Genomic DNA, 12,912 nt, shown 5'->3' with positions numbered 1-12,912 from the left:
ATACGGTAGGTTCTCATTAGTTATCTATTTCATACACAGCATCAGTAGTGTATATATGTCAATCCCAGTCTCCCAATTCATCCCGCCCCCACTTCCCTCTTGGTATCCATACGTTTGTTGTCTACATCTGTGTCTCTATTTCTGCTTTGTAAATAAGATCATCTATAGCAATTTTTTCAGATTCCACATATATGCGTTAACATACGATATTGATTTTTCTCTTTATGACTTACATCACTCTGTATGATAGTCTCCAGGTCCATCCATGTCTCTACAAATGACCCAATTTCGTTCCTTTTTATGGCTGAGTAATATTGCATTGTATATATGTACCACATCGTCTTTATCCGTTCCTCTGTTGATGGACATTTAGGTTGTTTCCATGTCCTGGCTATTGTAAATAGTGCTGCAGTGAACATTGGGGTGCATGTGTCTTTTGAATTATGGTTTTCTTTGTGTATATGCCCAGTAGTGGGATTGCTGGGTCACATGGTAGTTCTATTTTTAGTTTTTTTAAGGAACCTCCATACTGTTCTCCATAGTGGCTGTATCAATTTACATTCCCACCAACAGTGCAAGAGGGTTCCCTTTTTTCCACACCCTCTCCAACATTTATTGTTTGTAGATTTTGTGAGGAATAAAATGGACCATATATATAGAAGGTCTTATACTACTGTAAAATCATTTACAGATGCAGTGAATCCCTATTATTCTGCAACAGGGTTTCTCAACCTTAGCACTCTTGACATCTGGGGGCAGATAATTTCTTCTCATGGGGGTGCCATCCTGGGCATTGTAGGATGTTTAGCTGCATCCTAGCCTCTATCCAGATGAACCTCTCCCCTTAGTTGTAAACAACCAAACATGCCCTCAGACATTGTAAATATCTCCTGAGGGATGAAACCACCCCTGCCTCCCAATGAGAGGCCCTCTAACATAGCAGACATCATGATTTTTAACTAAAACATCCATAGCCATCATGTTCTTAGGTGTGATATTAAAATGTCCAAGGAAGTGGATGTTTTGGCTATGAAAATTATCACCACAGTGTCAGAAACTTGTACACAGGGCAATGAAATAGGGCAAGGATCTTTTCTCAGTTATAGCTGGGGCTCAAAGCTGATAACAAAGATATGAAGTGCTATGCATTCTAAAGGGAGACATCAAACCATTTATATATAAGTCTACCTGGCAAAACTTAGCCTATAACCCAAGAGAAATGTACAGAAAGGGAGTGTTGGTTTGTTTAGGGAGAGATTAGTAGGAAGATATTTCTTTTGAGACGGTTGTAGAAAAAGCTGTGCATTCCTACCCCTCTACCCAGGGGAAAGCAAAGGGGCTACTTCTTATCCCTTGCCTAACGAAGTGAAGAGGCTTCAGAAAGAAACACATGGTATATGTTCTCTGTAATTTAGGGGATGCAGGTTCTTTTAACTGACAAATGCCTGAGAAACTGCCAAAGGGGAGAGAGACCCGGACAGTGTATTGTGGCAGAGTGAAGAGAGGCTAAGTGGGGACACACTGCACTTCCATGGAACATAGAGCAAAGGTGCATGTTTGCTGAGGGCAAATGTGAAAACCATGTAGGGAGCTATCCATGAGCAACCTTATGGTTGCTCTATCATCATAGGGTTGCAACCTTATGATGCTGTATCCACAAAGAGCATCTAGAGGAGAGAGAGAACCTCTACCAGAAGAGTCTGGCCATGGACCACCAGATTCCAGGAACTGAGGAGACCTTCCGGCAGCTTGCACCAAGGAATGACAACCAAAAGTTTGGGCACTTCTTTGGACACTGCGCCCTCCCCGCCACCATCAAAAACCACGAAAAAACAAAGCAATACAAAAAACCGCTCTATGAAATGTCAACGTCTGGTCATTTACCATTCCTAGAGTATACCAAAGTCAAATTACAAATGTACCAGCAATCAGGACTTTTTCTGTCCCTTTCCTCTCCTCCCAATCCCAGTTTACTACAAGTCTGGAGGAACTAGTTTGGGAAAGGAGAAATTGAATAGCAGAGTGGAGAAAAGGTGGAGAACTGACTATGCATTCCCTTTCACACTATAGCATTTCTCCGCTGAGGCAGGCCTGAGCGTCTGGAAATGAGAAACTTTAGATTGGTTGAAAGTCTAAAGTTTATGATAATAAACGAGGTTGAAAAAATTTTTAAGTACAAAAATGAACCTACTTGTTGATACTTAATAATAATGACTACAAAAGCTATACCATCTGCCTAAGCTTTCATCTAGATGCAGGGAAGAACAAAGGAAGGATTTAAAGAACAATGATAGGGAAATTATTTTCAACCTGCGCTCTGCTGAGTCTAACTCATGAATAGTTCTAGAGGTAATAAATAAAATAATTTCTAGTTCATCAACTAATAACAAAAATGCTACTGACCCACCTTCAATAGACATTGAACGTCTGTTTCTTATATTTGGAAGCAAATTGTGTTGAGTTAGTCACACTCTCTTGCTTTAGTAGAAATACAAAAAGTTTCCAATACCTCTTTTAAATAATGCATCATCAGGAGTCTCTCATACCACATATTTTTATATACTCAATAGTGATCAAATAAATCTTCTTTTTTGTTTTTCAATATTCCTCTTAGCCAGCTAAATCTTTTTCCTTCAAAGTAACTCAGTTGGATAGAAAATTACCTCCCACGTAATGACGAGTTCAGACCGACTTCCTCCACCTCCATTGATGTTTGTTGGTGCCACGACAGGGACTAAAGTAACCAAGAGAAACATAGGATGGCAATTACTAAAGTAGCTCTTCATTGGGAAGAATTTTGTTTTTGGATTTCACCTTTCAAAATCTCACGCAGATACATGATGAGAGAGTCTTGCATTTTTAATGAACATAAATTATGTTTACACATATCCAAATTTCTAAGAGAGAGGACACAGTTGTCTTTGATACAAGAGCACCCTGGCTCCAAAATTAATTAAAAATCGACTAACATCGTGTATTTGACATTATTATGCATCATCTACTAATTGGCAAAATGATGTTCCATTCAGATGGTAACCACAACATTGCTGATTTAGTGCCTAATTATACAGTTGTGCTGTAAACAAGTTACTTAGGCAGTCTATTAATTAATTTTTTCAATAAACTAAAATAATTTTTCTTTTTGTTAGCCATCAGGATATTTTAACATTTAAAAATGAATCCTGCTTTGATCTTCATAATTTATTTAAAAGATTGCCTTGAACCTATGCCCTGTCTTCTAAGCCTTCCAATGCCTTTGGCCAAAAGCAGAGTGAATTGGAATAGCTTCTACAGTTGCAGGGTTTCTAGTACTTGACAGCTTACAGTAACATATTTCAGGACAATTGACTAGTTTAGATACATAAGGAAATTATTTTAAATTATACTTTAATTAACTCTTTGCAAAAGTTTCCAATATTCTGGGTAATAAAGTTCCCTCTTTTCTTCAGTTTTCCAATGAACCATACTCATCCTAAAGCCATATTGAGAAGAACTGTCTTTGATGATACCAGCAAACAAACAAACAAACAAAACCTCACAACCTCTCACTTCAGTATGATTTGGAGCCTCAGGGAAATCATTATGAATACCAAGTCTCATTATGCTACTGAAATGAGAGCGCCAATGGTTAACAGAAGGTGACATAAAAACTTTACTGTAAAAGCTTTAGAATTAGGATCAACCCTTCCCAAAACTATCATAATATAAATCAGCTGTAAACAAACAATCTGAAATTGAAGCTAATATCCAGAGGCATGGACCACACTTGTAGATTCTTATCCAGTTGGTCTGTGGTAGGGCCTGGGAATTTCTATATTTAGACATTTCCTTATGTCAGTCTTTATCTCATTTAGGTTAAGACCCACTGTTATGGTGAATGCTGGTGCCTAAGTCTGGATGTCTGGGTTCAAATCCTGACTTTGTCCAAAACAATCAGCTAACATCCTGGTCTTCCTTTTCTTCCTCTATCAAAGGAAGGACCCTCCTCTCAGCTCTAAACTTTTAGAATGATTTAAGATATCACTACCAAATATGCTGTTTTCCAGCCCTAATCCTATAATAAAATGATTAGCATTACCTTTAGTTTTAAAAAAATGATTTATTGACATCTGACAGTTGCGCACACTTTGTTGAAATAGTTTGTGCTTGTTAAACTAATCCAGCAGCATCAGTGTTCCTTCATAGGTGACTGGATAAGAATGTGAACTTTGTTGGCTACATGCATTGCGCAGATCAAGTATCACCTTGGATGTGAAAGTTTAAGAGTGGAACAAAGGATCCATTGAAAAGAGCTTAAGAAGGTGTGATTTCTGAGGCAGGTTCCACTTGTATTCTGCTGTTCAGTGAACCAGTTGATGCTCAATTAGCACTTCTGTTAAATGAGTTTAAAATTTACCTCATTTGCCTGTGGAAAAATTTATACTATCGCTCAATGAAGCTGCAGCTAGGTCAGAGTTGAGAAATAGATGGAAATGTGTGGCTGGCTGCACCATCAGAGTCTCAGTTAATTCTTGGCTACAACATTTAATGAAACAAGCAGTAACTCATTTGCATTTACAAATCTACAGATTCTCTATTGGATTTTGGCTAGAAAATAGATGAGATGAGAGGACAGCTTTTGAAAAATTCTAATTTTTGACATGCCTGCTTAACTATAATCATCTCTTTTTGAATTCACTTTTTGGGAGAAAATACACCTTGCTCTGTGCACATACAAATGGAAAATAAGAGCCACTGGTTTACTGCCTCTGATTTTGGACCAAAAATACTACACTTCTCACTTATTTTCTTTAGGAACTAGACTTTAAAAGGTCTTCCACATCTTTAGAAGACATTGATTTCTTACCTGATGCTTTGGTTCTTAACACTTCTGATGGTTTACTTGGTTCTCCAATCCCAATGCTATTCCCGGCAACAACACGAAACTCATATTCCACCCAAGGACTCAAACCTACCACTGTTGCATTGTATGTCTTACCATTGAGAATTTCTGGAACTGAAAAGAAGGGGATGCTTCAGACCCCTAAATTGGCACTAGTTAAAAACAATCAGTTATTCAATTAAACAAACACACCATCTGTTTTAGAAAATTATTCAAAAATACTTGTGTCACTTACCTGTAGAAACAGCCTGCCAACCCACAGAAAATGGTGTCCGAGCCTGAATACTAAATATTTGAATGGGACTGTTATTATCTGAGCCTGGTCTCCAGCTTAGTTGAGAAGTAGTACTGGAAATATGTTCCACTCTTACATCTTCTGGGGGACCTGGGGGACCTTGAAAAATATGTTTTATGATTACTTATTGGAAATTATTAAATTCATGGATTTGGGACAGGGATAGTCTATCTGTTATGCTTAGAAAATAAAATATTGAACATAATGTATTTTAGCACATTATTTGAGATAAAGCCCTATTAATTCGACTTACATGGTGAGAGATTAATTTAGAAATGCTTCCCTTGAAGATTAGAAAATGCCAGCCATGGGATGGTTGAATATCATCCGATAGGGAGTTAACCTCAAAAATTGAGAACCATTCTCGTCCATTCTCTCTTGAAAGCTAACTCAAATAAATACATCTGATATGGAGACCTTCAGGAACATGTGACTTTGACCCTGCTCTGACAAGAATGGTTTATTATGAATAGAAAGCATGTCTAAATTTTAGGGACCGACACTGCTTGCTAAGTCTGACCATTCCTTATAAAGAGACAAAACCCACTCATTTCAGTATCCATATCTATACCCGTACCCTGGAGTCTTAGAGTTTGGAAAATAAAAAATCTGTACTATTTATCTCACTTTTTTATCATAATGTGGTTACTCAAAGATCTACCATGTATCAATACATATTAACAATTTTGATTGTGAATAAACTGTGTGCTCATTCATTGTCACCGTTTATGCTTACCCCTCACAATGATATCAGCTTCAGCAGATAAACTTTCGAGAGTTGTTTTTACTGTGCATAGATATTTTCCTGAATGATTTAACTGAATATTCCTTATCATCAAATCTCCAACAGATTCCTGCAGATAGATAGGGAAAAAGGGATAAAAACATAATCATACCCAGCAGGTCCCTTTTTTTTTTTTTTCACAGCTGGATAAATACTAAATATGAGGCAGCTCTGAAATTAGGAGATATACTAGTATCATTATAGTTTCTCATATTTGATCCCTTTTATTATCCCCTTTATTATAATTGCATCCAGAACACAAGCATTTCTATGCAAGACATAAAACAAAATAAAACAAAACAAAAACAGATGCAACTTCATAAACAGACAGTGACTATCCATGCAAATCAATATGGGGAGAATAATTATGAAAGATGTTGATTCATGTAAAAGACTTGATTCATTTTATTAAGCACTTAAAAATTTCAGCAACTTACTCCTCCAATCCTCTCAAAATGAGCCACTCCTTTTTTTAAGTCTATGACATCTCCATTGAAAGACCATACAAATACAACTTCAATGGAGGGGTCATGGGACACCTGGCAGGGTAGGACTATACTCTCGCCAACTGTAACATCCATTTTGGAAGGTGGCACGGTAATAACAGTCCTCTCTGTTGAGAAAAAATATTATTATTATAAAAGCTTATCAAATGCTAGCATATGGCTATAAAATATATATTTTGAATGGTTTTGCCATTGTTTGAAATTGTATAAATACAACATGAAGCTCCACTATACTCAATATGAAAAATTATATTCCCACTTTTCTAATATTTCTGCATTAATCAACATAGCCTATTACTTGTAAGAAAATTCAAGACATACTTTCATTTATACTTAATATAAAAATAAGTAGTTCATAGAAAACTGTGGACCTCAAAAGACAGCATTCCCTACATAGAGAATGCACCATACCATTTTTATTATTATTTTATTCTGAAATTCCAGCCACAATATTACAATCCACACAATGGTTGCAGTTCTAAATATTCTATGTTAATTTCATATACTATGAGACAAATTGCATCCCTAAGATCATAACTACATTAGTTTATATTACATCGAGATTTATAATCATAAGCTTATATTTGCAAATGTGAATATAACATATTTATTCTATTTCTGACATAGCTGTGATAAAAAATTTCTATTTTAGATGAAGGTACAACACGAATAGGAAAGAGGTAACTTTTTTCTTTTTCATCGAGATTTCACAATTTTAGAATTACACATCTATCATAAAAAAATTTCTCTCTAGAAATATGAGTCACAATATCAGCCCTTGCTCTACAAGTCATATCATGTCATTGACCCATTTCAAAGGATAATTCCAAACAGTGTTCCAGCTGGACTTGTGAGTCCTATATTTCTGTGGTTAAAAGAGACTCATAGTGATATCATTTTTGACTACATTTTTTATAACAAAATACATAGTTTTGATTTTAGAGGACTAAGAATTGACTAAGATGGCAACTCAGTAAATTGACCAAAATGGCAACTCAGTAACCACACACACACAAAAAACCCTGGACATACATTTGGATTTAGATATGCACTATCTTACCAAAATAAAGTATGTTTTAAGGGGTTTACATTTAAGAATTAGGGATTTTGGCAAATTATAGTGAAAGCAAGTATCATACATAAAGAAGTTTCAAAACAAAATGAAATGAGGACCCTGGAAAATCTCTTTCTCTAAAGATCACTCATAAGATAAAGTTTTACCATCTAGGAGATAAGCTAAAAGCTTTACTTTCCTTCTGGCTTCTTTGTGCTGCTCAAGAAATCAAAGGACCATTGAGGTTGAATTTATATGTTCATATGGATGAGTGTGCCACTGCATTTTATCAATAGAATGTTTAAGTATTATTCCAGCATTTCAAAAATTGTGATTGTTTCCTTAATAAACAAAAAGTAGGAAGTAATAATCTTGGGCTTTAAGGTACATATTGATAAAAGAGTCATGGAAAAATAAAAGCACATATTTTGTTTCTGAATATAATGAAGAAAATCTAACTCAGTCTACATCAGAGGGTGTCTTTGTCTTCATATTTTCATATTTTAAAGATACTGTTTACCTTATTATATTAGACATGTATACTTTTTATTCTAATTATTTCTGGGGAAAAGTTTAAAGAATGATTTTGTGGACTAAGTCCATTCTTAATTCCAAGCGTTCTTCAGACGTCTCCCACAAAGAAAGGATAAATACTAACCAGGGTTTCAATAATACATTTTGAGACTAGAGAATATTTTCCTTCTTGTAGTATCTTTGAAAAAAATATATCGCTAATATCTTATTTACACTTATGGGAGGATGAGTTGGCTAACTGGTTGTGCTGGTAGAGCAAAATTGCTCTGATTTAAAGTTTTGGATCGTGCAGTTAAAATAATTTTCAAACATTAAAAATGAAAACCTCTCCTTCCACTTATGGCACCACAAAGTGGCAAAATTAGACAAATCATTCCCTATATACATAGTTTGTCAGTAGTATAGTAATAATGACTAAAACTTCATGAATAAGAAACATTTGTATTATAATTCATTATAATGTTTACATGTTCTCACTAGTTAATTCATTTATTAACTAATATTTATTGAGCACCTACCAAATTCCAGCTGTCTGCTAAGTATTGGAAATACAATGGAAGGAGAAGGAAAAAAAAAGCACCAAATAAAAATGATGTGGTGCTTGCCTTCACAGAGATTTAAGAATAAAACGAGAGGCTGACGTTAATCAAATCATACTCAGAAATACATAGTTTCAACTGTGATAAGTGCCATGTATTAGAAGTAAATGATTCTATTAAAATAGTGAATCCTGAGGGATCAGTTTATTGGGAAAGGTTTGCTTTAGCTGACAGTAAAAGGCAAATAGGAGTTAGCTAAGTAAACATAATAGGCAGGGAGAAGTAACTTTATTCACTATGCAGGCAAGAGCATTTACAAAGAATCTGTGCAAAGAAGAATGGTTTGTTGAGGCAAGGCAGCCATTTTGCTGGAAAGAAGTGTTGGAGAGTAAAACAGGAGTGAACGTGGAGAATGTGAAGCTTGGTGATGGTCATAGTCAGAATGTAAGCTTTAGATGTTTTCAGGGCCAGCTACATAAATAATTTTTGGGTCGCAGTATGAAATAAAAATGTGGGGTGTTTTTCTTTGAAATTACTTTGCTTTAAAAATAATATATTACCTACAAAATGTAACAGGGTAATAATGATACATGAGTAACAACATAAACATACAAATTGCAAAAATATATTTTCGATTCAATTTTATATATACATTAAATAATAATACTTTATTAAAGTTATTTCTTGATTGATCATAAGATTTTTCTCACTTTTCTATAAATTTATTTATTAGGTCATCAGAATTTGTTTTAGCAATTTTATTTTTAAGTGATTGACATCGGTTGCTCATGGCAAATGTAAAATCGCAAATGCTTTTAGATAATTCTTTATGTTTGCAAAGATCTTTCTGTTGATGCAATTGTTATGGAACCATTGAGAGTATTTTATAGGTTGTGAGAACATTGGAGTAAATATCTGATAAATTATTTTGAAATGTGAATCTTAGATCATCTAGAGCTGGTGATTCTCAAGGAACAATCTTTTCTAAAAAGATTTATCTCTTCATACAAATCCCTTCTGTTTAAGTCTGAATTGAATTTTCGATGTAAATTTAAACAATGGAACTGTTACATTCTTCGGACACATCCTGTAACTTGTGGAGGTTTCACGGGAAACTGAAAGTGGCTTAAAGGTTTGTGTATAATCCAGAACGCCTGTTTATACATTCTACTGCTGTATCTTTAATTGTAAGGAAACACTCATTAATAATTGGTTTACCTGGAGATTTGTATAGAAATAGTATTTTTCCCATTGAGTAGAGTAGTCTTTAAATTTCTATTTCTAAGCCTCTGGAAATGAGCTTTCTAGTGTTGCACACATTTTCAAAATCATGTATGCCAAACTCTTTTAAGAATTCACATAACCCTATGATACGCCTTATTGCAATATATGTAGGCTTTTATTTCGTAATACTTTACTGACAAAATTTACTGCCTGGGCACTGACAGTTCCTGTTCTGGTGCTCAGGCTGAAGAGTTAATATTTGTACAGATGTCACCCGGACATTGTCTGGGCACAGATGAGCAAGCTGACTTCTCACAGTGGATCCTGACGCTGACTGCTTTCTGAGTTCCTTGTTCCCCTGAAGCCCTTGCTGTCATCCCCTGAAGTTTCTACAGCTGCTACTGTCATCACCTCCACCAATTTGGTCCCGGGTCCTGATTTGCTCCCCTTCCTCTGGGCCTCAGCACTCCTGACCGCCATCAGGCATGTGGGTATACACAGTACCACCTGCCTGCTTGGTGCATGGACCTGAGCCCGTTTGTGCACAAGCTGCGGCTGCTGAACCATAAACACTTGTATGTACTTCCACCTAGGATGTCTCCTCTGCTCATAGTCATGCTCCATTGTCCCACTAGCTTTCACTTACAAAGCACAAGTTCAGAGACAAAGCGACTAAGAATTTTGAGATGGCGACAGTGGAGTATTAGACCAAACATGAGGCATATCTCAGCACGGGATCCTGTGTGACTGGGTTACAAGCTGATGAAACCAGCCCTGGATGCCATGTTAAAAAATTGCCAAAAAAAAAAGGGAAGCCTTGGAAGTATGAAGCAGAGGGAAAAAAGGCATAAAGACATAGCAGTATTTGTAGGGTAAAAAAAAAAAAAAAGGATTATATTTAAAAGAAGAGTCTTCTATGTGGGCAGACTTGTTATTCAAAAACAGGGAATGTATGGTTATCTGAACATAGTCCCCTTGTGAGTACCCTCCTGTGAGGGTGAGGGGGTACATGCACAAGAACGCTTATAACTACTGTATCCTCTCCTCACACCACATGCAGACCTGTCCTGATCCTGTGTAGGTGGCTGTCCAACACCCACAAGGCCACTGATTGCTACCCTGAAGAGTTCCCTTCTGCAACCGCGCAGAGCTCTAACTCAGAACTAGAAGTGAATACCCCACAGAGACAAAATCACAGTTGCAGAGAATGGGAGAGTGGTTCTTGAGCCGGAGAAACATACACAATTTTTGATGCTATTTTAGGGAAAGAACAAGCAGTAGCTTTAGTTCATTAACAAGTTCTGATTCCTCCTTTGCATACACTTTAACTTCTTAAGAAACTACCACCAGAGGAATTTTTTAAAAAGCCATTCGAATCACTCTCAAGGGGTGGAGGGATGTATATACACACATCTAGTGTACTACTTTCCTGGGAGCGCATACATTCCAGTGGAGTAGGTGCAGTAACATGAGGCTCATTATTAACACTGAAACACTTCTTGGTATTTATGGATAAGTGAGATAATTAGGGCCTGAATTATAACAAATTAAAAAGGAGGGACGTCGACTCTGCTAGACTCTATCATTTGTAAAACTTTGAAATTCTTTAAGGCTCTTTCTGTGAAACAAAATAGAGCAATAGTTATTCCTTTTCATTTCCTATTCCTTAAGCATTGATATTTATAGAAATTCTACTCTAGCAGTTTAAAAATTTAGCATGAATTTCCTGGAGAATGTGTTCAAAATGTGCATTTCTCTGCTTCCACCAGAAATACTGATTCGGCAGGTCTGCAGAGAGAACCTAGAAATGGATTTTTTTAACAGGTTGCTTCTTCAGTTGATTTTAATGTGGTCAGTCCAGGCCCATGCTTTGAGAAATAATTGCTTTAGGTTTTGAAATTTGCACCTGAAATTTCTATTTAAGGAAAATCCAAGCTATGTGAAATATATTGCCAGAAAGCCACCAATGCTTTGGATCCAGGAAAAAGTCATATCCAGTAAAATGTTATTGATTAGTGATGCTCCAAAAATAAATAAAGGTGGATTTCCCAGGTTATTCAACTTTAATTAATTCTGTATACTTACTATGTTTTCTTTTAGAGTTTCATAGTACCTTTTAGCACATTAAAAGCTTTGAAAATTCCTGTATTAAAGAAGTTTCCTTAATTCTAGTTTTCCTGCACTTACTAGATATGGAACACTTTTAATTCATGTAATACCTCTTAATATGTTTTGGGATATAAAGAATTCTAAGAAACAATGTTTGGAAATATGACTTTCATGGTTGAAGAGGGTTAGCGTACACAAATATATACACACATGTGTGTGTATTTATTTAACATGCATAATACATATATAAATGTATATTTAAGAGATAATCACATACATTTGAACTCCGAAAAACTTAAGAGTAGTCGTTAATTTTTTTAAGATAGGAAAACTGGTTTATTGCTATGTTAAAAAGATCCCCTTGTCATTTAAAAATACATTCTGAAATATGTATAGAAGAAATTATGATGTTTATGATTTGCCTCTAGATATTTGAGATGGATGTTGGGGAAGTAGGTGAGGGTATAGGTGAAAGAAAGTTGGATATGAGTTGATGATTATCAACCCTGATTGATGAGTACATGGGTATTCCTGGTACTGTTTTCTCTACTTTTCTGTGTGTTTCTAATTTTCAATAATAATAAAAGAAAGACATAAAGGAAATGATGGGGGTAGTGAACATTTATATACAGAATAGGGAGACATCTTTTCCATTCAGCTTCTAGTGTGAAGAGGACTGACCACTTTTTGAAGGTTATTCTAAGTATGAATGACATGCGTTAATGGAGAGTTCATAAAATTACAGAATTTTAATGTTTACTCTTTTCAGTCTGTTTCAGTGAGATTCAGATCATACGAAAACAGCTTGATCTAACAATCCTATCCTTAAAAAGTACAAGGAAAGGCTTAATAAAATATATAATGCTTTTGATGAATAGCCTTACTCAAATTCACATTGTCAAAATAGACAATGATATTTCCAGAACCCATCTTTAGTTAAGAGCACCTCAGGAGACATGAAAACTAATGACAAAATTTCTCTCAG

At 35.6% G+C, this 12,912-nt stretch overlaps 1 protein-coding gene across 4 annotated transcripts in view; it reads right to left on the bottom strand.

Moving 5' to 3' along the window:
- CNTN6 (contactin 6) overlaps positions 1-12,912 on the bottom strand; it is a 150,125-nt gene that overhangs the window by 18,179 nt on the left and 119,034 nt on the right. For all 4 annotated transcript variants that reach the window (XM_061195540.1, XM_061195541.1, XM_061195543.1 and 1 more), the window contains 5 exons: positions 6,399-6,574; positions 5,914-6,031; positions 5,118-5,276; positions 4,847-4,996; positions 2,664-2,734 (listed from right to left, as the gene is read on the bottom strand). In XM_061195540.1, the coding sequence (XP_061051523.1) occupies positions 2,664-2,734; positions 4,847-4,996; positions 5,118-5,276; positions 5,914-6,031; positions 6,399-6,574 (674 nt within the window). The remainder of the gene's footprint in view (positions 1-2,663; positions 2,735-4,846; positions 4,997-5,117; positions 5,277-5,913; positions 6,032-6,398; positions 6,575-12,912) is intronic.

The sequence above is a fragment of the Eubalaena glacialis genome, chromosome 7 (genome assembly GCF_028564815.1).
Source record: "Eubalaena glacialis isolate mEubGla1 chromosome 7, mEubGla1.1.hap2.+ XY, whole genome shotgun sequence".
Classification (NCBI taxonomy): Eukaryota; Metazoa; Chordata; class Mammalia; order Artiodactyla; family Balaenidae; genus Eubalaena; species Eubalaena glacialis.
The sequence above is the reverse complement of the archived record's forward strand: the minus strand, read 5'-3'. Positions and strand labels throughout refer to the sequence as shown.